General features: G+C 46.5%; 1 protein-coding gene and 1 pseudogene across 1 annotated transcript; one reads left to right on the top strand and one right to left on the bottom strand.

Moving 5' to 3' along the window:
• Positions 1-1,927: 1,927 nt before the first annotated feature.
• LOC123396726 lies at positions 1,928-2,717 on the top strand (annotated as a pseudogene).
• A 258-nt stretch (positions 2,718-2,975) lies between these two features.
• On the bottom strand, positions 2,976-7,257 carry LOC123451919 (glucan endo-1,3-beta-glucosidase 5-like). The gene is made up of 2 exons (XM_045128476.1): positions 6,734-7,257; positions 2,976-4,268 (listed from the first exon to the last, which is right to left on the bottom strand). The coding sequence occupies exons 1-2, from the start codon at positions 7,084-7,086 to the stop codon at positions 3,143-3,145; spliced, it is 1,479 nt and encodes a 492-aa protein (XP_044984411.1). The 5' UTR covers positions 7,087-7,257; the 3' UTR covers positions 2,976-3,142.
• Positions 7,258-24,029: the final 16,772 nt, after the last annotated feature.

Raw genomic sequence — 24,029 nt, 5'->3', positions numbered from 1 at the left:
AAGACTTTGATATTCTTCTGAAGACTTTGAAAGTGAGGAAATTGGTGTGTCCTTAAAGATATTGATGCGAGGACTATGAAGCATGAAGACTTTTATTTTCTTAGTTTCATTTCCTTTCTTTGAGTCATAGGAACGCCGTACTATTAAAGGGGGATGAGGTAATACTAAGGAAAAATTTCCAAGTGATGCTCATCTCAAAGCCTACACATAATCAATCATTCGAGTGAAGCCTTTGGAAATCTCTTGCAGTTCAGTCAAATTCTTCAGTGACAAGAGACATAACTCTTTTGATCTCTAAGGAAATTGCTCTAACTGGGGAGTTACGATTTTGCTAGTGCGAATTGCCTACAAGTGAGGAACGTGATAGATCTGAGGACTTCCATAGTTCGAAATTTCGAGCGTTGTTGTGCTTCGCGCCAGCTGTTCCTAAGATCTTATCCACATAATGGTCATATCATTGGGGTCATTTATGTCATATCATGTTGGGTTGCACCCTGGCTATAAATAGACGCCCCCCATAACCACTAGTTGGTTGGCTGCTCCGAGAGAGAACTTGACAAGTGTCATTTGAGAGCAACCCATCCTCCGAGGACTTTGAGAGAAAATCATCAGCGAGGCAAAATCCAAAAACCCAAACACCTAAAACCCAAAGTGATTGAGCAACACTAAAGAGACCGTTCAGGTGTTGAACCGACGATTGTTACCTTTAAGACTGTGTATCTTCCAGACGGTTAGACGTCATGGTCTAGAGCAACCAAGAGGAAATTGTGGATTGTCGGGTGACCGAGTTTTGAGGGTTGGGAAGTCTTCCCTGGAGACTTAACACGAGTGTTGGGCGTGGTTTATGTGACCTTAGCTCAAGGAGAATACGGTAAGGATTCTATGTACCGGGACTATGTATCCTGGAAATGTGTGTCCTTTGGTTTTAATATCAGGCCGCTCCAAACTAGACGTACAACTGCCACAACGGTTGAAACTGGGTCATCAAACCATTGTCTTCATCAAGCTCCTGGTTCTATTTCCTCAACTGTTTCATTTCCTCGGGTACTTGATGAAATTGGTCGTTATTATTTGAAGACTTTGACTGAAGACTTTCTCATTTTCCTCATCTCAAATTCTCCAGTCACCTTGTTCTTCACATGCTTATCATGTTTACATGCCACTTGTGCTATCTGTATGTTTCATTTCATCATGACGATTATGCTACTGGTATATTATGCTTACACCTGAGTACTTATTCCGCTGCTAGTAGTTCGTCACTTAGCAAATTTCTCAGTAACGAATTTATAAAAATTTCCTATTCATCCCCCCCTCTATTTGATATAATGTACTTTCAATTGGTATCAGAGCAAGGTACTTCCTTGTTCTCTGTGATTTTGGTTTAACCATCTAGAGTTTTGGTTATGTTGACTACAGGTATGATCAAGATCTCTCCGGGTTGTCCTACCTTCGAAGGGACGAACTATCCCTAATGGAAGAACAAGATGCGCATGCATCTTGAAGCAATTGACAATGATCTCTTATGTTGTGAAAAATGGCGTTCCCTCTGTCACCCCTTCTATCAATGTTGCTGATGTGAAGAGATTCAAGCAACTTGACTCCCAAGTAAACAATATCATATGTGACCATCTGAGCAAAGGTCAGCATGACAGAGTGGGTGCTTTGGGGTCTGCAATGCTCATCTGAAACAGACTGTAAAAGTCAATGAAGGAATCTCAACTCAACGTGACTCTCGGATTGATGTTCTTCGCAATCTCTTCAACCGCTTCAAAAGACTCGACAACGAAAATTTTCAGTAAACTTTCTATTGCCTCACTGATATCTCCAATTAGCTCCAAGCTCTTGGCGCCATTGACATCACCTACCATGCGATGGTGAAGAAATTATTGAGATCTATTGATTCCTCATTCGACAAATCACTAGATCCTGCTGATATTGTAAAGAGGCTCGGTATTCATGAATTCCAACAATATGAGAAAAGAGATCTCTATGGATAAAGCTATGCTATGTAAGGTCTAATACTGCTAGTACTCATTGTTTCAGAGATACTCATTGTCAAGATGTATACGACCTTCGTTCCCGTAATGCCGGACGGCCAGAAAAAAACAGCCGTCGTTGGACGGAACCAAATGCGTCGTTGGACGAACAACATGACTAGTCGTTTCTCAAAAAAAAAAAAAAAAACATGACTAGTCGGTACGGGGGGCACATAGGCTGCCATCTGCCATCTCAAGTCCAACATGTACACTCCGGCAGTCGGCGTATCCCAACCAGAATCAGTCCAAGTCAAGCAAAGCGGCTGGGCCGGATCTTATCACAAGTCGAGCCAGGCCATACACGGTCGCCTATATACACACCCACATCTTGTTTGCAAACACGTACGTAGATCCCCTGAAAGCCCTCAACCGTGAAGCATAAGGAGGCATGAGGAGGAACACTCTCCTTGGCCTGGTGTCCTGGCTCATGCTGCTTGCGCTCTTCATCACAACCTTGTTTAACCTTGTTTAATTGTTAGACAGTCATGCTCTCCTGCCTGCTGTTGGCATGCTCACATCATCTTCATGGCTGCTTCTTTTTGGGCTGAGCTTCACCTTGCGCTCCGTTTCGATTCAGCGTGCCAGTGCTGCTGGATCGTGGAGCATCCCACGAGGACCTGCGGCCACGCCTGCTGCGGTGACAACTGCTGCCCACCCGCTCCAACCCCATCGGCAGGCTGAAAAGAAGGATGCACAGACTTGTTCATCGGTGATACAGAAGTAAAAAATGAAAATAAAAAAAAAATCCAGAGGGAATGATGTTGTACCCAGACTTACCTGCTCTTGTGTGAGCATGTAATGGTCTCTATTACTTTCCAGCAATAAACATCTCTTGGTTCCTTCAGAATGACTGCCTCATTCAGGTCAGGTGGTACATCAAATCAAGACTGCTCACCGCAACTTGTCCTCTAAACTAATATTGCTACTTGAAGATAGAAATTTAAACAATAAATTAATCTCCATATATGACTAAAATTGTCTTCTTCGCTAATCTCACGATAATCTAGGATTCATATCTAGTCATCTAGAACTAAAAAGTCAAGCGTACAAGCTAGTAGTATTTCACAAAGGCACGCCTATCGTGCCCCAACAGACCATTTCCAACGCTAGGCAGAGCCCATCATCCTAAGGTACATGAGCACCCACAAAGCAAAAATCGACACCCCGCAGAAGACCCCGCAGCAATGGCCGCAAGAGGCAGCCGCAGAGCTCTTGCTATCATCAATGCCAACAAGAAAGTGGCATTCACCCATAGATGGATCAAGGAAAGTTATTAGCCCATGCCCATCAAAGTCACAGCTCTTGGCATCCTGCTTCTGCATCTGATAGTAGCTGTTGAAAGCAAAGGAAACGTTGCCCTTCTCTCCGATGCCGTTGCACGACCCTCCGTAGTAGAGAGTGGTGCAATCCGCCATGTCGCAAGCAAGCTTCAGGTGAGTTGACGCCTTGTCAAGGCTCTGAGCCGGGTTCACGACGCACCACCGCGACGGAAGATACGGCACCTCTTTAGCATTCTTCAGCACTGGGTTGCCTAACCCAAGGTTTAACGGGTACTTGGCCTGTCCATCAAATGAGAAGATCCCCCAGTGTCGCTCGAAGTTTCCTGGTAGCACACTCTTCTGCTCCTCATCAAGAAGGCCGAAAAGATAGACATCAGCCGGAGGAACACCAGGGCGGAGGGGAGTCCCTTTGTTGCTCATGATACGGTTGATGAGTCCTTGGTTGAACGCCCTTGCTGCAGTCAAGTTTGCACTTGGTGCTCCCTGAGTCGGCCAACCCACCTCGCCAATTGCAATGGGTAGTTGCCCGTAGCCGATTTTACCCAGAGCAGAAATCAACGTGTCGAAATTGCCGTCAAAAGCATTGTAATACACGTTGGAGCCATCTACAAGTGGATGAGTTGATCCCTCAAAGAAGGCATAATCTTCTGGGAAGTCGGAATTCTGGTAAAGACTGAGGAACGGGTAGATATTGACCACGAATGGAGCTCCGTTGGAACTTAGATATGCTGCAAGCTGGGTCATTATCTGAGTCAATTCAGTCCTGAACGCTCCTTGCGACGGAACGGTGCCCTCATATGCGTCGGCGTTGCACGGGACTACTAGCTTCACGTAGCTAGCAAGATTAGCCTTCACCAGTGATTGCTGAATATTCGCCATTGCTGGAATAACGTATGACAGAAACTGGCCCTGGTAGCTTGTCAGAAATGGCTCATTTCCCACTGCAATATATCTGTATCAAATTCGCAAAGCGTTATTTTTCAATGCAGTAAATAAGTCTGAACTAGTAAAAAACTGAAAAGTCATGTCCCCGTAAATGGATGAAAGGATAAATGACGTCGTCCAAGACTACACAGACCTTATTTATTATTGTACATGAAATTTGGCAAATTAAAACACAGAGACTATCACACATCAAAGTTTTTAGCTACGACACCATCATAACTTCAGTGCAAACATTACAAACCTAAATTAGCAAATCTTCTGAATCCAAATCTGTGATCAGTGAAAAACAAAGAGCATCCAATGACAGGAATTGGACAATCCAAATTACTTGAAGGCACTCCAAGTTGAATTTCTGATGATTTTGTCACTGTTGGTACTGTAGCAGCAGATAGGGATTATTAACAGAAAGTTGAGTAAAATTGTTCCCGCGATTTCATAGCCTAAAGCAGAATTTAATCACAGTGTGGTATTGTGCAATGTAATATGCCAAGCATGGATAGTCTTCAAACAGGATAATGGCGATTAACAAGCATGTCATCAGACTAAATCTAGGGTTCACATCAACCCCAACGACTTAAAAAGATATACATACCATATTTTTGACTACGCATATATGGGTATACCCTTCCATACAAATATGGAATCCACCTTGACCAAGTATGGAGTTATCATTCGTATTTCAAAGGCACTTCCAAGTTCCAACAACATACTCACCCTCATCTTTAAATATAGAACATCTTATCTGATTTTGAAATTATGATAGATATAAATCATGTGAAACTGACTCAATAGTTTACAGGTAATGTTTATTAGTATCAAATATGCAATACACATGGTAGGTGATTGAGTGGACGGCTGCTACGCATCCACCGGATGATGTTTAGAAAATATCATCCACCTTGATAGCCGTCTGATCTACATGCGTAGCCGTTCGATCCGCGCGCGGCGCTTGGGCTGGGCACTCGGTAATTCCCGAGACAACGCTCGAGTTTCTGAAACAATCGCTTTGTTACAGTTTTTTTTTCTTCGCGCACGCTTCGGCTGGACATCCGATAATTCCTGAGACAACGCTCGAGTTTCTGAAACAATCGTTTTGTTGCAGTTTTTTTCTTCGCGCGCGCACCCTGTAATTCCTGAGACAACACTCGAGTTTCTGAAACAATCGCTTTGTTGTGGGTTTTTTTCTTCGTGCGTGCTTCGGCTGGTCACCCGGTAATTCCTGAGACAACACTCGAGTTTCTGAAACAATCGCTTTGTTGCAGTTTTTTTCTCTTCGCGCGCGCACCCTGTAATTCCTGAGACAACACTCGAGTTTCTGAAACAATCGCTTTGTTGTGGGTTTTTTTCTTCGTGCGCGCTTCGGCTGGTCACCCGGTAATTCCTGAGACAACGCTCGAGTTTCTGAAACAATCGCTTTGTTGCAGTTTTTTTTTCTTCGCGCGTGCTTCGGTTGGGCACCCGGTAATTCCTGAGACAACACTCGAGTTTCTGAAACAATCGCTTTGTTGCAGATTTTTTTTCTTTGTTTTTCTGCAACAATGACATCCGTCTGAGTCGGTAGGCCAGCTTGTATCCTACCTCCATCTTTGAGCTCTCGTCCTGAGCGCCTCCAATCCCCGTCGCCTGTCGGGGCCATGGCCGGTGGGCACAAGCTGGAGCAATTTGTGGGTGTCTCCATGGGAGCTAACTACTCTGTTGCTTGCGTGTGTGATGTATGAGGCAAGGAAGAAGGTATGAGCAAAAAAGATGTGGAGGAGAGTAGTCAAAGGAGAAGACAAGGCAACAGGTAAAAGCGGTTGGGAAACCCACTGGAACACGTGTCATCAGTGGGAGGAGGCGGAAGGAACGGAAAAAATCAGCCGCCTGAGAGAGATCATTTCCCTTAAAGTAATCATTCGTTTGGGTTGGAACAAGTAGGGTTTTTTTTTTTATTATTATTTGCGGGCAGGTTAGAACAAGTAGGTTATGGGTATAGCCTTAGTAAGGACTGAAAGTGTAAACGTACAATATAATCAATCAAGAAAGATAACAGATTTTGCCGTTAGTGTACCCTAAAGCAAATACTAGTCATATTTTGCAGGTTATGGGTATAGCCTTAAGTAAGGACTTAAAGTGTAAGCGTACAATATAATCAATCAAGAAAGATAACAGATTTTGCCGTTAGTGTACCCTAAAGCAAATACTAGTCATATTTTGCAGGAACAAAAGGGAGTATTCTACATTTTCAAGAGAAGCCTCTACGAATTACAAATGAAGAGAATACCTATTTAGAAACAAATTAAATCACGTCGGCACCAGATTCCTCAAGCTACATACAGATCCCACGACCCCATTTTCCAATAGAAATAACCTCAAATAGTGCATTTTGTATTTAACAAGAATCCCGAAATAAGAATCATAACTGATGCTAAAATGCTTCACCGCGGGAGATCTCAAGAAAAATCGCCAAGCCAGGCGCCGGGACTCACTCACCGGATGTCGACGCCGCCGCCGCGGCCGACGTAGCGCGAGACGTTCTGCGCGACCCAGGCATCGGCGGCCGCCGGGGACCCGGCGATGCCGGCGAGCTCGCCGTTGGTGACGCCGACCATGACCTCGATGCCGCTGCGCGCCAGCGCGCGCAGCACGCTGGCATCGGCGTCGAAGAGTTTGACCTTCCCGATCCGGTTGGCCCGGAGGAGGTCCACCACCACCTGCGGCGGCGCGCGGTGCGACGACAGGGTGCCCCAGTTGACCCCCACGGCCGCGTCGGCCGCCAGGAGCCGCCGCTCCCGCGCGCACGACAGCGCGAGGACGACGGCCAGGAGCGCCGCCCAAGCGGCCATCGCAGGGCCTGGATCCGCGGCGTGTCAAGCTGCCCGCGAGTGGTTTCTTGGACGTTGTGAGCTCGGCGGTGGGATTTGGGGGGGTTGGTGGTGGTTGAGAGGAGGATGAAGATAGTGAGTGAGCTGAAGCTCTGGAGACTAGATACTGTGAGGCTGAAGCTTCGAGAGTGGAAAAGGTGGGCGAATTCTCTCACGGGAAAGGAGCAGAGAAAGGGCAAATAGGTCAATTTACAAAGTTGTCAGGTAAATAGTGCGGGCGTGGCAGGGTTGACAGAGCCGTTGGATTGGAAGATCCAGGACTCGGGTTTAATAAGATTCAGCTCAGTCACTATTGAATCCTCTTTTCCATTTCAATTAATTAGAACATCTCCACTGGCATACCTCTATTGTGTGTATCCAAACTTAGGCCTGTTTGGGACCTATCTGCTTCATTAAAATCAGCTTCGCTCCACCAAATCAACTTTAAAGCAGTTTCATATGGAAGTTGTAGCTCTTTCAAAAAGAATGTTTGGCTTTTATCCAGCTTCAGCTTCACGAATGGAAAATTTGGTGGAAATGATCTATTTGATTGGATGAGAGGGGAGAAACGAAGGAGTATCCACTTACGGGTGGTAGCAGTGGGTAATTTCGTTCCAACTACAGCTTCTACAATTTTATGGAGCACCTCCTAGAGAGCTTCATAAAAACAAGAAAGTTGAACCCCATATTCTAGTTTTTTATGGAGTTGTATATCGTGAAGCTATCCCGTTTGTCTTATGTTTTTTAGAGCAGAGCTAAATTTTTTAGAGTAGAGCAGTCCCAAACAAGCCCTAATTAGGGCCGATTCGGTTTGTAGGAAATCAAAATGTAGAAATTAGGGTTAGCATAGAAATTTGATAGTATGACACTGGTCACTCTAAGGATTGACTTGCCTTTTTTCTACGTGTAAAATGAGCTTTGGGTAGATGTGTATTTTTCTTAAAAACACATGAGTCCCTCCCACTCCCTTCCCGAGGCGCTCTCGTGGGAGTCCCTGGGAGAAAACCCTCGTGCCACCGACCCGCCCCCCTCACGTCATTTCCTTCCTTGTCGTCATCGGGGGCGTCGCTGGCCAAAGGTCGTGTGGCGCTAGCGGCGACGGGGCAGCTCCCTCTCGCGCAACTGGTGGGCGTTGCGAGGCGCCCCCCCTCTGCTCGACGGCATCGGGCATCGGGTCGGCCTTGCCGGCTCCCTCCTCTTCCCCCGACGTCCTGCAGTCGTCGACGTCGTCTTCTCCCCTCCCTCTGGCGCAGCTCGTGGGGCTCCGGAGCCGAGGGGTGGGCTGGCGGCGGATCTAGCCCCTGCCCAGATCTGGTTGGTGGTGGTTGGCATGGGCAGGGGTGGTCGACGGCTTGATAAGATGGTGGTGCTCCGCTCGGTGTTCGTCTGCTCCGGTGGGGTGGGGGGCTTCGGCTGGTCCTGGACGGGGCGTGGAGGCGCTCATGTTCTAGTGGTGATGGTGCGCGTGTGCGTAGGTTGCTCCGGTTGGCAACGCCGGTTGGATGCGCGGGTGCATGTCCGGTGGCTCCGATGCTTGGAGCTCACCGGGTGGCACGGGTTGGGTAGTGGCCTAGTGAGGCGGCTCCTTAGGCCAACTCCACCGCACGACCCCAAACGGATGTCCGTTTTGCCAGGATTCTGTCTGTTTGGGTGGAGAGATGGGGTCGTGTCCGGCCCTGTCCTGGGATGCGCTTGCCACGCGCCCAGCGCGCGGCCGCATCTGTTTGCCCTATCATGTCCGCATTCAAAAAGAACAACGATTCAGATGCCAGCGGCCTAGTTCACGCCGGCAACACAGCCAGCGGCCTACACGTCCTCACCGACAACAAAGCTAGCGGTCGGCAACACAGCCAGCCTCCAAAATGAATAGTTTTCTTCTCCGGCAACACAGCCAGTGGTCGGCAACACAACCAGCCTCCAAAATGAATCTGTTTCTTGCCGGCACACAGCCAGCGGCCCAACGGGCGGCACCCATGCCAGCCTCCAAAAAAGAACAGACACATTCGATCGGACGACCTAGTTCAGGCCGTCGGCGTCGAACATCTCCTTCTGCCTGGCCTCGAACCAGCTCCTCGTCTTCTCGCTCATCTTCGTCAAGTCCATGCTCACGATCGCAAGGGCCACCTCCTTCGCTTTGGTTGCGGCATTGGTGGCCTCGATGTCGAGCTGCCTCTTCCTGGCCTCGACATTGGCGGCCTCGATGTCGAGCTGCCTTTGCCAGGCCGCCTCCTCCAGGTCGATCTTCCTCTTCTTCCTTTGAAGCTCCAGGTATTGCTTCATTTGCTCGTCCTTGCTTTGCCGCTTCTTCTCATCCCTCATGTCCTTTTGAGACATCATGCCATGCAAAGTCCCATGCAAAGTCTCATGCAAGGCCTTGGATGCGGCATCACGTGTGTCGTTCACCTTGGAGTTGGTCTTGCCCCTCGGCCTCTTCAACGCCTCGCCATCTCCACCTCCGGTGAACTTGGTCGTCTTCTTGCCTCTCTTCCTTTGAAGTTCACGATATTGATCCTTGAACTTAGGGCGATCATTGATGATCGTCCAACAATGCGTAAGCGTGAATGGCTTGTCGTTGTGCCAGCCCTTGAATGCTTCCAAAGATTGAAATGCCTACACCACATGATCAACAAAGATTTGGACATGCGAACATATACAAGGCCGAAGCCAGGAAAGGACTAGGATGAGGAGAGCATACCATGTCCCCAATGTCGAGGCCACTCACGGGTCGTGCTTCAATGCTCTCCAATGCGGCGCAATACTTGCTGCACTCTTGTTGGATGAACAACCACCTCTTTTGAATCGAGGTGATGCCACGGTCGCTTGTGATTTGATAGGGCTCAAACATCTTCCTTTCATGGAAAGTTTTGTGGACTCTCGTCCAAAAAACTAGGCCCTTTTGTTGCGCGCCCGTCCTCGGATCTTGGCTAATTTCCATCCAAGAGTTGCAAATCAGCTTGTCCTCATCTTAGGTGTATGAACACGTGTGAATGCTCTTGTTCTTCTTTTGTGCTTCCGCTCTTTGGGTGAGCTCGTCGATGAACAATGGCTCACCACTAATATCAATGTCATTGACTTCATCTTCATCGCCATCACCTTCGCAATAGATGTCGTTGTCTCCATGCCACGAGTCACCATGGTTGTAGACAGCACGGTCGTCGGCCTCTTCATCGACAACGAACTGGGCGCGGCCATCCTGACTTTGGGTCTCGTCGGGGTCGTACGCAGGGACATGCCCACAGTTGTAGACCACGTCCTCCATGAACTGGTCGTAGTTGTTGTCGACCGGTGCCATTGATGTTGGCATTTCGTCGAATAGGACGCGGGGGGCGACATGGTGCCCGCAAACGGCGGTCGTGCTTGCTTTCTTTGCATCTCGACGGATGCCTGGTCGTCACTGCTAGACCGAGGTGCGACGTTGAGGTCGATGCAGGCGGAGGGGTGTGGGGTGGAAGGCGCGATCACGCTCACGTCCGGCGACCCCGAGAAACGAGTGTGGGCGTCGTGCCTTGGCGTGGGGGGTAGCCGGGCGACACAGCCGTGGTCCGCGACGTCGGCGACTGGTAGTGCGGAGACCGGGCGACCAACGAGCCTGTGCTCGCCGGGCCGACGACCGCTGTAGAGAAACCAGCCGGACGACAAATGCCAAGCATGAGGAGGGCGTGCGCTTTGTTAACGATGGCCTCCTTCTCCTCGACCTCGATCTTGCGCCGTGCGGCCTCCATCGCATCACGCTCGGCGGCGAACTTGTGCGCGGCGGCGTTGTCCTTCACGGCTGATAACCTAAAATTATAGGGGATTGCAACAGTTTTCGATGGCAGAGTATTCAACCCAAATTTATTGATTCGACTCAAGGGGAAGCCAAAGAATATTCTCAAGTATTAGCAGTTGAGTTGTCAATTCAACCACACCCGAAAGATTTAGTATCTGCAGCAAAGTATCAGTAGCAAAGTAGTATGATAGCAGCAGTAGCAACAGTAACCAATAGCAGCAAAGTGACAGCAGTAGCAACAGAGTAACAGTAGCAGCAGTGACAGCAGTAGCGGCAAAGTAACGTAGCAAGGACCAGTAGGAAAAACTCGTAGGCATTGGATTGGTGATGGATGGTTATGCCGGATGCTATTCATCATGCAACAGTTATAACACGGAGAGATATGTAACTAGCTCCAGTTCATCAATCTAATGTAGGCATGTATTCTGTATGTAGTCATACGTGCTTAGGGAAAAGAACTTGCATGACATCTATTGTCCATCCCTCCCGTGGCAGCGAGGTCCTAATGGAAACTACAGGATATTAAGGTTGTCCTTTTAATAAAGAACCGGACCAATGCATTAACACTTGGTGAATACATGAACTCCTCATACTATCGTCATCTTCGGGAGTGGTTCCGGCTATTGTCACTCCGGGGTTGCCGGGTCATAACACATAGTAGGTGACTACAACTTGCAAGATAGGATCAAGAACAAACATATATTGGTGACAACATAATAGGTTCAGATCTGAAATCATGACACTCGGGCCCTAGTGACAAGCATTAAGCATGGAAAAGTAGTAGCAACATCAATCTCAGAACATAGTGGACACTAGGGATCAATCCCCGTCAAAACTATCTCGATTACATGATAGATCTCATCCAACCCATCACCGTCCAGCAAGCCTACGATGAGATTACTCACGAACGGTGAAGAGCATCATCAAATTGGCGATGAAGGAAGGTTGGTGATGACGATGGCGACGATCTCCCCTCTCCGGAGCCCAAAACGGACTCTAGATGTGCCCTCTAGAGGAAGAACAGGAGGTGGCGGCGCCTCCGTATCGTAAAACGTGATGAACCCTTCTTCTTGATTTTTTTTTCCGGTTGAAAGAGGATATATAGAGCTGGAATTGGAGGCGGCGGAGCCCCGAGGGGCTCACAAGCCTGCCATGCCCGGCCAGGGGGGGGCGGCGAGCCTGGTGGGCTTGTGAGCTCCTGGCTCTGTCCCTCCAGGTGATTCTTGCGCCAGTATTTTTTATATATTCCACAAAAATCCTCGTAAATTTCCAGGCCATTCTGAGAACTTTTATTTCTGTGCAAAAACAACACCATGGCAATTCTGTTGAAAACAGCGTCAGTCCGGGTTAGTTCCATTCAAATCATGCAAATTAGAGACCAAAACAAGGGTAAAAGAGTTTGGAAAAGTAGATACGATGGAGGCGTATCAACTCCCCCAAACTTAAAGCCTTGCTTGTCCACAAGCAATTCAGTTGACAAACCGAAAGATACAAAATAAAAACTTTTACGAACTCTATTTGATCTTCTTGTTGCAATTATGCCTAACTCATATCCAGAATTTCAGCAATATCATAAGGAAACCACAAAAGCAAATGACATCTAGGTCTCACGGTAAACTCATATCAATGGAATAATCAACTAGCGAGCAATAATAATAAGTTTCGAACGTCAACACTTCAATCAAAACAATCATGAAGCAGTGTGAACAGATGGTATCTCGCTAGCTCTTTCTGAGACCGCAAAATATAAATACAGAGCACCTTCAAAGACCAAGGGCTGACTAAACATTGTAATTCATGACAAAGAAGATCCAGTCACAGTCATACTCAACAAAGTTAAAAGCAAAGCATAAAAATGACAGAGGTGCTCTCTAATTGGTGTTTCTATAAGAAGAGGACGACTCAACAGGAACATAAATAGACAGGCCCTTCGCGGAGGGAAGCATTGATTTGCAGAGGTGCGAGAGCTCAAGCTTTGAAAACAGAGATAATAATTTTGGGTGGCATGCTTTCATTGTCAACGCAATGACTAAGAGTTCTCACCATCTTCCACGCTACACATGCTATAGGCGGTTCCCAAAGAGGAAAGTAAAGTTTTGACTCCCCCACCACCAATCAATCACACTCCACGACTAGGCGAATACTCGGGTGCCGTCCATACCAACATCAATCCAGGGGGAGTTTTGTTTGCAATTATCTTTTCGATATGAGCATGGAACTGGGCATTCCAATTACCGTCCCCTTTCTCATGAATGATAGTGAATAAACACATATTGAGGATAACACGCCTAGCATGGAAGATACCGATAGCCCCCTGTCACCACATGACACTACAGGAATCACCTTCTTTGCCGTCTGCCATCACAGACGGCAAAGACAATATCCCTGAAGGCAAAGACAATACCACAGACGACAAAGATTGTCACGGTCGGCAAAATTTATGCGTCAGCCTGCGACGGCATAGGACCTTCTTTGCCGTCTGCCCCCCCAAAGCGGACGGCAAAGCTCTTTGCTGTCAGCTTTCCTTAGGAGCAGTCGGCAAAGCGCTTGAGACGGCAGCCGACAGGCGTTGCCTCCGTTAGGGGTTAACGGAGGCTTTGCCGTCTGCCTCCTCCTCCATCTTTGTCGTGTGCCTCCCCGCCCATCTTTGCCGTCTGCCTTCTCCTCCCCTCCCCCCTCCATCTTTGCCGTCTGCCTCCCCGTCCATCTTTGCCGTCTGCCGAGTCCTCCCCTCCCCCCTCTTTCCACTCTTTGCCGTCTGCCTCCTCCTCCCCCCCTCCTCTGTGCCCTCTTCTTTGCCGTCTGCCCCCAGGAAGCAGACGGCAAAGAGACTATATGGCTAGTTGCTACTGGCCAGGTTGCACAGCTGGGCGCCACGTGGCACCTTTGCCGTCGGTCAGCTGACGGCAAAGGCCTTTGCCATCAGCTGGCAGACGGCAAAGAGCCTATATTGTCACATTTTTATTTATTTTTTCTATTTCACAGCACATATACATATAATTCATAGCACATATATCATAAATAGGTCACAACACATATATGATATACATATAAAGCTCATCAATGCCATTTGTTCATCAACGTACATCCCATATATCAAAAGAACCAACACATACAAAGTTTCATCCATATATACATACATATAGTTGCACATATATTGTTCATCCATATATACATATACATATACATATAGTTCCACATTGTTCATCAACTCAAATAAAAACGGAAACTAAAGCACTCCAACGCCATCTTCCATGCATGTAGTACATCCAATCTGCAAAATGGGAATAAGAAAGTCAGAAGAAGAAGAACAACAACATATATATGACAAACAAGCTAAATTGAAGAAGAAAGAGAAGAAGCAAGAAGAGAACAAGGAGAAGAAAAACAAGAAGGAGGAGGAGGAGGAGGGGAAGGGGAAGGAGAAGGAGCAGGAGGAGGAGAAGAAGAAAAAGAAGAGAAGAAGAAGGACAAGAAGGAGGAGAAGAAGGAGAGAAGAAGAAGGAGGGCTCCTTCTCCTTCTTCTCCTCCTTCTCCTTCTTCTTCTCTTCTTCTCCTCCTCCTTCTTCTTCTTCTCCTTCTCCTTCTCTTCTTCTTCTTCTTCTTCCTTCTCCTTCTTTTTGAGCTAAATGGGCTAATTATGTCATTTTAGAGGAAAACAAGCTAAGTATATAATATTCATGAGCTAACCAAGGTTCTTATGCCATTTTGAGCTTATTATGGTATTTTGGAGCTAAATGGGCTAATTATGTCATTGTTGGGTTAATTAAAGCAAGGATAATATGAAAGAGGAGAAGAAAGAGGAGGAGGAGGAGAATAAGAAGAAATCAAGAAGAAGGAGGAGGAGGAGGAGAAGGACTAGAAGGTCCTTGGCCTTCTCCTCCTCCTCCTCCTCCTCCTTCTCCTTCTTCTCTTCTTCTTCTTCTCTTCTTCTTCTTCTTCTATCTTTTCATTTTGCCTATTTCTTCTCCTCTTCTCCTTTTGTTGGAGCTAAATTACCTAATTATGTCTTTTTTGAGCTAAATGTTCCAATTATGTCATTTTATAGGAAAACAAGCTAAGTATATAATATTCATGAGCTAACCAAGGTTCTTGTGCCATTTTGAGCTTATTATGGTATTTTGGAGCTAAATGGGCTAATTATGTCATTGTTGGGTTAATTAAAGCAAGTATAATATGAAAGAGGAGAAGAAAGAGGAGGAGGAGGAGAAGAAGAAGAAATCAAGAAGGAGGAGGAGGAGGAGAAGGATAGAAGGTCCTTGGCCTTCTCCTCCTCCTCCTCCTCCTCCTTCTCCTTCTTCTCTTCTTCTTCTTCTTCTTCTTCTTCTTCTTTCTTTTCATTTTGCCTATTTCTTCTCCTCTTATCCTCTTGTTGGAGCTAAATTACCTAATTATGTCTTTTTTGAGCTAAATGGGCTAATTATCCCATTTTAGAGGAAAACAAGCTAAGTATATAATATTCATGAGCTAACCAAGGTTCTTATGCCATTTTGAGCTTATTATGGTATTTTGGAGCTAAATGGACTAATTATGTCATTGTTGGGGAAATTAAAGCAAGGATAATATGAAAGAGGAGAAGAAAGAGGAGGAGGAGGAGAAGAAGAAGAAATCAAGGAGGAGAAGGAGGAGAAGGAGGAGGAGGAGAAGGACTAGAAGGTCCTTGGCCTTCTTCTCCTCCTCCTCCTCCTCCTCCTCCTCCTCCTCCTCCTTCTCCTTCTTCTCTTCTTCTTCTTAACTTCTTCTTCTTCTTCTTATATCTTTTCATTTTTCCTATTTCTTCTCCTCTTCTCCTCTGGTTGGAGCTAAATTACCTAATTATGTCTTTTTTGAGCTAAATGGGCTAATTATCCCATTTTAGAGGAAAACAAGCTAAGTATCTAATATTAATGAGCTAACCAAGGTTCTTATGCCATTTTGAGCTTATTATGGTATTTTGGAGCTAAATGGACTAATTATGTCATTGTTGGGGAAACTAAAGCAAGGATAATATGAAATAGGAGAAGAAAGAGGAGGAGGAGGAGGAGAAGAAGAAGAAATCAAGGAGGAGAAGGAGGAGAAGGAGGAGGAGGAGAAGGACTAGAAGGTCCTTGGCCTTCTCCTCCTTCTCCTCCTCCTCCTCCTTCTCCTCCTTCTCCTTCTTCTCTTCTTCTTCTTCTTCTTCTTTCTTTTCATTTTTCCTATTTCTTCTCCTCTTGTTGGAGCTAAATTACCTAATTATGTCTTTTTTGAGATAAATGGGCCAATTATCCCATTTTAGAGGAAAACAAGCTAAGTATATAATATTCATGAGCTAACCAAGGTTCTTATGCCATTTTGAGCTTATTATGGTATTTTGGAGCTAAATGGACTAATTATGTCATTGTTGGGGAAATTAAAGCAAGGATAATATGAAAGAGGAGAAGAAAGAGGAGGAGGAGGAGAAGAAGAAGAAATCAAGGAGGATAAGGAGGAGAAGGAGGAGGAGGAGAAGGACTAGAAGGTCCTTGGCCTTCTTCTCCTTCTCCTCCTCCTAGGAGAAGGAGGAGGAGGAGAAGGACTAGAAGGTCCTTCTCCTTCTTCCCTTCTTCTTCTTCTCTTCTTCTTCTTCTTCTATCTTTTCATTTTGCCTATTTCTTCTCCTCTTCTCCTCTTGTTGGAGCTAAATTACCTAATTATGTCTTTTTTGAGCTAAATGGGCTAATTATCCCATTTTAGAGGAAAACAAGCTAAGTATATAATATTAATGAGCTAACCAAGGTTCTTATGCCATTTTGAGCTTATTATGGTATTTTGGAGCTAAATGGAATAATTATGTCATTGTTGGGGAAATTATAGCAAGGATAATATGAAAGAGGAGAATAAAGAGGAGGAGGAGGAGAAGAAGAAGAAATCAAGGAGGAGAAGGAGGAGGAGGAGAAGGACTAGAAGGTCCTTGGCCTTCTCCTCCTTCTCCTCCTCCTCCTCCTCCTCCTTCTCCTCTTTCTCCTTCTTCTCTTCTTCTTGTTCTTCTTTCTTTTTCATTTTTCTTATTTCTTCTCCTCTTGTTGGAGCCAAATTACCTAATTATGTCTTCTTGGAGCTAAATGGGCTAATTATCTCATTTTAGAGGAAAACAAGCTAAGTTTGGAGGAGAAACTTACCGTAGTGGTCATCAAGGAGGAGAAACACCACGGTTGCTCGCGCCGGCTTCGTTTGGAGACGGTTGCCCTGGAGAAGGGTCGTGCGATGCCGCTCGGGAGTTATTCTGCAGAAAAGATATTTTGCAATGTTTGAGTTAGCATGATGACACTCAATTATTAATACTAGTTTATAATGAAACTCACCGTGCCAATCGAAGAGAAGACGGGCATCGGCGGAGGGACTTGACCGCTCTTCTCGCACGGACCCTGAAGAGGGGGTCGTATTAGTTAGTATTGAAACAGACATTACACACATGATTTGGCTAATGTGAAAAAAAACATACCACAAAAAGCTCGTACAGGGCCCGTTGACCCGCCTCATTCCGGGCCCTCTCCTCCTCAAGCAATCGTGCCGTGGTCTGGTCCCTCTCATCAAGAGCAGCCTGAAGAGCAGCCTGGCTTGCCAATCTCTCTTTCTCAAGAGCAGCCTGGTTTGCCGCTCTCTCTTTCTGAAGAGCATCCTGAAAAACCATTCCTCGTTACCACAGTAATGATCTATGGTGAGACACATAATGAAATGGATGAAAGTGTTCTTAGTCCGTACAACTAACCTCGATGGCAAGTTCGACTGGCCATGGACGAGGCGTTATCTCATGACATCTGCTCGACTGGCACGCCTTGATCTCTGGAAGAGTGAGTAGACAACGTATTATCCCATCTCCAATGGCTATCGAGCCATGGGGCCTCCCGCCACCAGATATCATCACCAGCTCTGGATCCAAAGGTTCCTGGCTAGGGTTAAAGTCATCCCCTTTCGTAGCCTTCCCCGCGTCCCTGTATGCCACGAGCTTCTGGTGGGATGATATGTTGGTGAAGTTATTGGGATCATCCAGGTTAGACTCAGAGAATGCCTTCGCCTTCTTGTACGAGGCAGTATGGGCCATGCCATAAAGGTCGTACAAGTGTGGCATCTCAGTCTTATTGTGATGCGCCTAAAAGAGAGGAACAAAATATTAGCATCAAGAATGAATTGCATGAATCATGAAGCAAATCACATACCCAGTTTCGTCCAAACTGAAGTAAGTTGGCGCTGCCATGATGGTGTGGCACACCAACCATTTGGCTACGCTGATCCTTCGCATTCTCGTGGACGGCTCGCCAGCTGCCTGTGCACCACTCATCAACCAACGCCTCCCAACAATCCATCTTATCCGCACACCATCTCGGGGGCACCTGTAAGTTATTAGTAAGAATTTTCAGCGCTACGCCTATGAATGAAATCAAGAAAACTACGTAGAAGGACTTAAGAATAGGTAATTACCTTCATGTATTGCTCCTTCTTCAGAAACTTTCCGCGGCAATCCTTCTTCTCCTTCTTAATACCACGCGTGGCGTAGTAATCTCGAATAGCCTGCGGCCGAGCCTCGTGGCGCAAGTTCTGTAGTAACCGCCTACACTCGACCTCGAGAACCCTGGCCGCCTCCTCCTCATATCCATCCTCACACCTATAGAAGGTCTGCAATCAAACGTGAAAACACCGATTAGTACAATAATTAAGTATATTGTTAATTTTAGATTCTGTAAAAGGATAATTTACCCAAAAGCTCCTGATCACCATCTCGGCCCTTGTGTGGCACAAGACACCATCTATAATCTCCTCCGGCGGGGCCTGCGCAGCCTGGTAGTGCTCCCAGGTAAATCCTAGTGTAGGAACCTGAGCCTCACCAGGCAACGTGACAAACCCCGGGAAATTTATCCGGCAAAGCACACCAAGGACGGAGTTCGGCCTGCGGACTCCAAGAGGGTGTACCCATCCCCTGCAGTATGATAAGGTCGGCGCATTAGATATTTGAACAAACTTGAAGGAAAAAGCTAAAAAAAGGGTAAATGTACTTACCTATCTCCTTCAGGTTTAATCACCGGCCTCTTCTCGCGGGTAGCCGGGGCGACCGAGAGACATGTACTACCACGCTTGTACACGGTGGCCCCGTCCACCTGCACATCGCCCTCACTATCCGTAAGCTCATCCCCGCCCCCTGAGCCACCCGGACCCTCGGTCCAATCCGGCAACTCGGTACGATCCGGCCAAGGCTCCCATCCGGGCCTCTCCACGTCGGGTGAAGCCTCCGGAACCGTAATCTCCTCCGGCTGCTCCTGGGCCGAATGCACCTCGACCCGAGGCTGCTCCTGGACCGGAGTCTCATGGGGCGAATGCCCGTGAACACCAGGCTCCTGGACCGGAGTCCCCGTAGCCTCCTCCGCAAACGGGTCGACGATACTAGTCCTATGCTCGGGTGAATGAGCTGGTGGTGGTGGCGAGGACGGCTCAACAGTCCTCCTGGACCTTCCGCGGCCACCACCTCTCCCTGTACCCTTCCCCTTCCTCCCTACCCGACCAACACCTCTCCCAGTGGGCAATGCCGCCGACGAAGAAGAACCCCCGGCTGGTGTCGAAAGACTGTCTGCCAAGGCTCTACGGAGAGATAGGGGTGGAAGGGAAGTACCACCCCTCGTGCGGGGCGCCTGGGAAGAACCCGTCGAGCGCTCTGGACCCGCGCCCACCATCTTTCAACACCTGCCATGATAAAGATTAAAAGAAATTAGTACAACATAAAAAAATTGAATGACTGACATGAATAATAATATGTACATGAATAATAAAGATTAAAATATATATAATTTAAGTTGTGAATCTTACAAACTAATAATCATCATCAATAAATGCATCATCATCATCACTATCACGCATGTCTTCATGAATGACGTGCTCATTGGGTTCAACGGCGTGAAGTTGCGAAAGGCCTTCCTTTAATCGTTGAAGCATTGACAGGTCATTCGCATCAGTAACCTCTACGAGTTCCAGGTCTTCTGGTTCCGGCTCAGGGCTAGAGTCGGATTCATTGTCGCTGTCTACTTCCATGTTCTTGGATGAAGCACGGCGGTTCTTGAAACGTTTCTTGGAAAGACGTGCTTCTTGGAAGAATTCTCCATCATATGTGTTTGGGTTAATGTGAGGTTCATAATCCTGTTCATTTGGGAGAGGTGGTCTGACATGTGGCGGCACTTCATAAACAACATACCAACCTTCCAGATTCTTATTCGTTTGGCATGCCCACGGTAGATAGAAAACTTGGGTCGCCTGTTGAGCCGTAATATAGACATCGGGAACATCTAAATGGGTGTTTGGATTGATTTCGACTAGTCCTATATGTTCATGAGTCCTTCTAGTCTTTTTCGGCTGGAACCAATAACATTTGAAGACTACGACGTTCGGTGGGTTTTCACCATAGAATTGAAGTTCATAAATTGCTTCAACTCTTCCATAATACTCGATAACACCTTCGCCGATAAGCAGAGACACCACAATTTGTAGATTTCTGGTCGGGCATAGATAGCTCTTTGCCAAAGGTACGAAAGAGATACCCGTTGATGTTGTATTTCTCAAATGAACGAACCTTATAGTCAAAGCCATTAGCGACTTGTCTCAATTCGGCGTCCATAGACTCTGAATTAGCCTACAAGTTTAATACGAAACGGTTGTTGCATTAGCCGCAAGTTAGACCAAGAATGAAATGGTCCATTATTGATAATTACCGTTTGTTTGAACCAAGAGATGAAACCGGGATAGCCGCCTCCTGTCTTTGACAGAAGCTCATACTCTTCGACGGAATCATTCTCGATCACCGCTCCATCGGAGAATTTGACGACGTAACGACTGTTTGAAATATCCAGGAATAAGAGCAGTTCAAATGAATTAGAAGTTACGGGAAAATGTGCCGAGAACTCACTCGATGTACGGCCGCAGTTCTGCTAGGTTGTTGAAGATATACAACGAAATGTTCCGCCATTCTTTGATATCCAACGTTATTGGTTTCGAAGCACCGGCTGGTGCGAGCTTCCCTTTGAATAGGCTGAGGTTGGACCCACCTTTTTTAGGGTCTCCATCATTGTGCCGAGGCTTCGGATTATGCAAATGATGATTTTTGGCTTCGTAGTGTGCTGTCACAAAGTTTGCCACCTCCTCAGTAATGAATGCCTCAGCCATCGATGCTTCAATTCTACGCTTATTTTTACATTTAGCTCGAAGGGTCTTCTGCATCCTCTCAGTTGCATAGCACCAACGATCTTGCACGGGCCCACCCAATCTTGCCTCGGTCAGTAGATGTAAAATCAAATGCTGCATTGGATTAAAGAAGCCCGGTGGAAAGATCTTCTCTAACTTGCACAACAACTCCGGTGCAAACTCCTCCATGTCTTGTACCACGCCAGGCGACAATTCTTTCGCACAAAGAACACGGAAGAAATAGCTCAGCTCCGCCAGTACTAGCCATTCATCCTCAGTAATAAAGCCACGTAACATCACCAGCATTACCCGCTCTAGCATATGTGCCAATCATGACTCTTGAGACCAAAGATTTTTAATTTTTCAAGACTCGCTCCCCTCTTTAGATTCGCTGCATACCCATCGGGGAACATCAAGTGCATTTTGACCCACAAGATAATTTCCCTCATAGATGGCCTTCCAAGATTGAACCAGGCCTTTGGCTTCGACCACTTCTGCTTTCCTTTGCCTTCTCGCATGTTTTGTAACGGTCTATGACATAGTGTCTCTTGATCGACTCTAGACTTAATATTATCCTTTGTCTTCCCATCTATGTCGAACAATGTACCAAAAATAGCCTCTCCGATATTCTTTTCAGTGTGCATCATGTCGATATTGTGTGGAAGAAGGAGGTCTTTGAAGTAAGGCAGATCCCAGAAGCATGGCTTGTGAGTCCAGGCATGTTTTGAATTATACCCCTTGAAATACCCTGGACGCTCTGGATCAGGCTCGAGGGCGTTAACTGATCCAGGATCTGTTGGCCTGTGAACGCAGGTGGTGCCAAGTTTTTGATAACTTTACCTTTGGTAAAGTTCTTCTTGTCTTTTCTGAACTGATGGTCAGGATCCAGGAACTGTCTATGCAAGTCAAAGCAAGAATACTTCCAACCCTCCTGCAACCAATGAAACTGAAGAGCTGCCTTGCATTGGGGGCACGGGAACCTTCCATGCACACACCATCCAGAGAATAGCGCATACGCTGGCAAGTCATGCATAGAGTACATGTACCACACATGCATTTTGAAGTTTTCTTTTCTAGCGGCATCGTATGTCTTGACCCCATTTTCCCAAGCTTCTTCCAATTCATCCTTAAGCGGTTGCAGGTACACATTCATATTCTTCCCCGGATAATTGGGCCCTGGAATTATCAACGTCAGAAATATGTTCTTTCTTTGCATAATCTGCCCCGGGGGGGGGGGAGATTGAGTGGAATGACAAATACAGGCCAACAACTGTATTGGGTTGCCGTCATGCCGAAGGGATTAAAACCATCCGTGGCGGTGCAGACTCGAGGATTCCTTGGATCTGCCGCTTTATCCTGATGCAATCCATCGAAATGTTTCCACGCTTCCCCATCCGATATGTGTACCATCATCTTATTCCCATCCGCATCTAGTTCGCTTCTTTTGCCCAATTTGTGCCATGTCATCTGTCTGGTTGTCTCTTCGACCATGAAAAGACGTTGAAGTCTTGGTACGATTGGCATATACCGAAGAACACTAACTGCGATTTTGGTCTGCCTCTTCTCACCCATACCGTTGTCTACCACAAGATACCTGCAAGACTCGCAATTGGACAATAGTCCAAGTGTGCATACTCCTTCCTAAATAAGAAACATCCTTTCTCACATGCATCTATCTTCTCATAGGGCATCTTAAGTACACGAAGTATTTTGTCCGACTGGTACAGGTTTGCAGGCATGACATGGCCTTTGGGTAGGAAACGTCCAAATAGTGTCATCATCGCGTCGTAGCATTCTCTTCCCAAGTTGAACTGAGCCTTCAGAGCCATTACTTTTGCAATTGCATCCAGCTGACACAGCTCAGTGTGCTCATGGAGAGGATGTTTTGAAGACTCCAATATTTCATAAAAGGCCTTTGCAGATTCCTCCATCTCATCTTCCGAATCCCGAGCATCATCAAAGTCTTGCACCATGTCTTCGATCCCAGTACCATGCTCGTCCGTGTGACGATGGACCACCTCAGCTCTTGTGCGTTGTATAGACTCACCATGAAATGTCCACACCGTATAATTAGGCTTAAAACCCCTCCTCTACAGGTGTTTAATCATTACAGCCTCTGTCGTCTTTTTATAGTTGTCGCATCCAGGACAAGGGCAATAGTTTCTTTCCTGGCCATTTGTGAATGCGGCTTTCACAAATTCCTTTTTTTTAAAAACCATTCTTTCGTCATCTCTTTCTGACTTGGGTGACCGGTATACATCCACGCACGATCACTCATCTTGCGTAGCTACTAAAGACAGAAGAAATATATTTATATATAATTTAGCATTTATATTCATCGGTTAATCAAGTTCGCCATTTTTATTACGTCTAGGCAACCTACACGCTAATAGGTAAAGATAGGTCCTAATCCCACCCGAGTATGTGTAGATTGGGTTCGTTTTCCCATGCTCTGCTCCGGATCCAACACAAAATTTCGGCAGCACCTCCCCGCTGTTCTCCTGATACACGTCTCTGCAATAAATAGAGAGGATGTGCATCCGGAGAACAACAGGGAGGCACTGACGAAATTCCGCATCGGATCCAGAGCACAACATACGGGAAAACGAACCCAATCTACACATACTCGGGCTGTCCATGGATAATGTTGGACAATTCGAAAGGATGGGGGTTATAAATATGCAAAGACATGCATATTTATAGATGTCGCCCTTTCGAACGGGAGACGCATACTGGTCACGCATACTGATAAATTAATTGAATTACCTAAATCTAGAAAGTTTCATCCGGAAACCAAGCCATAGTAAATGAAGGGGCGGGGAGGAGATGAAATTTGTACTGACCCACGAATGCACGGGCGGAGCTCGTACAACGCACGGGCAGGTCTTCACACAGCAGACCTCACAGCGACGAGACAACTATCACATGTAAATCCACCCAATCAACACAAATATTCCAATTATGTCATTTTAGAGGAAAACAAGCTAAGTATATA

This window comes from Hordeum vulgare, chromosome 5H, assembly GCF_904849725.1.
Source record: "Hordeum vulgare subsp. vulgare chromosome 5H, MorexV3_pseudomolecules_assembly, whole genome shotgun sequence".
In the NCBI taxonomy this organism is placed as follows: Eukaryota; Viridiplantae; Streptophyta; class Magnoliopsida; order Poales; family Poaceae; genus Hordeum; species Hordeum vulgare.
This window is presented reverse-complemented; position numbering and strand designations above follow the sequence as displayed.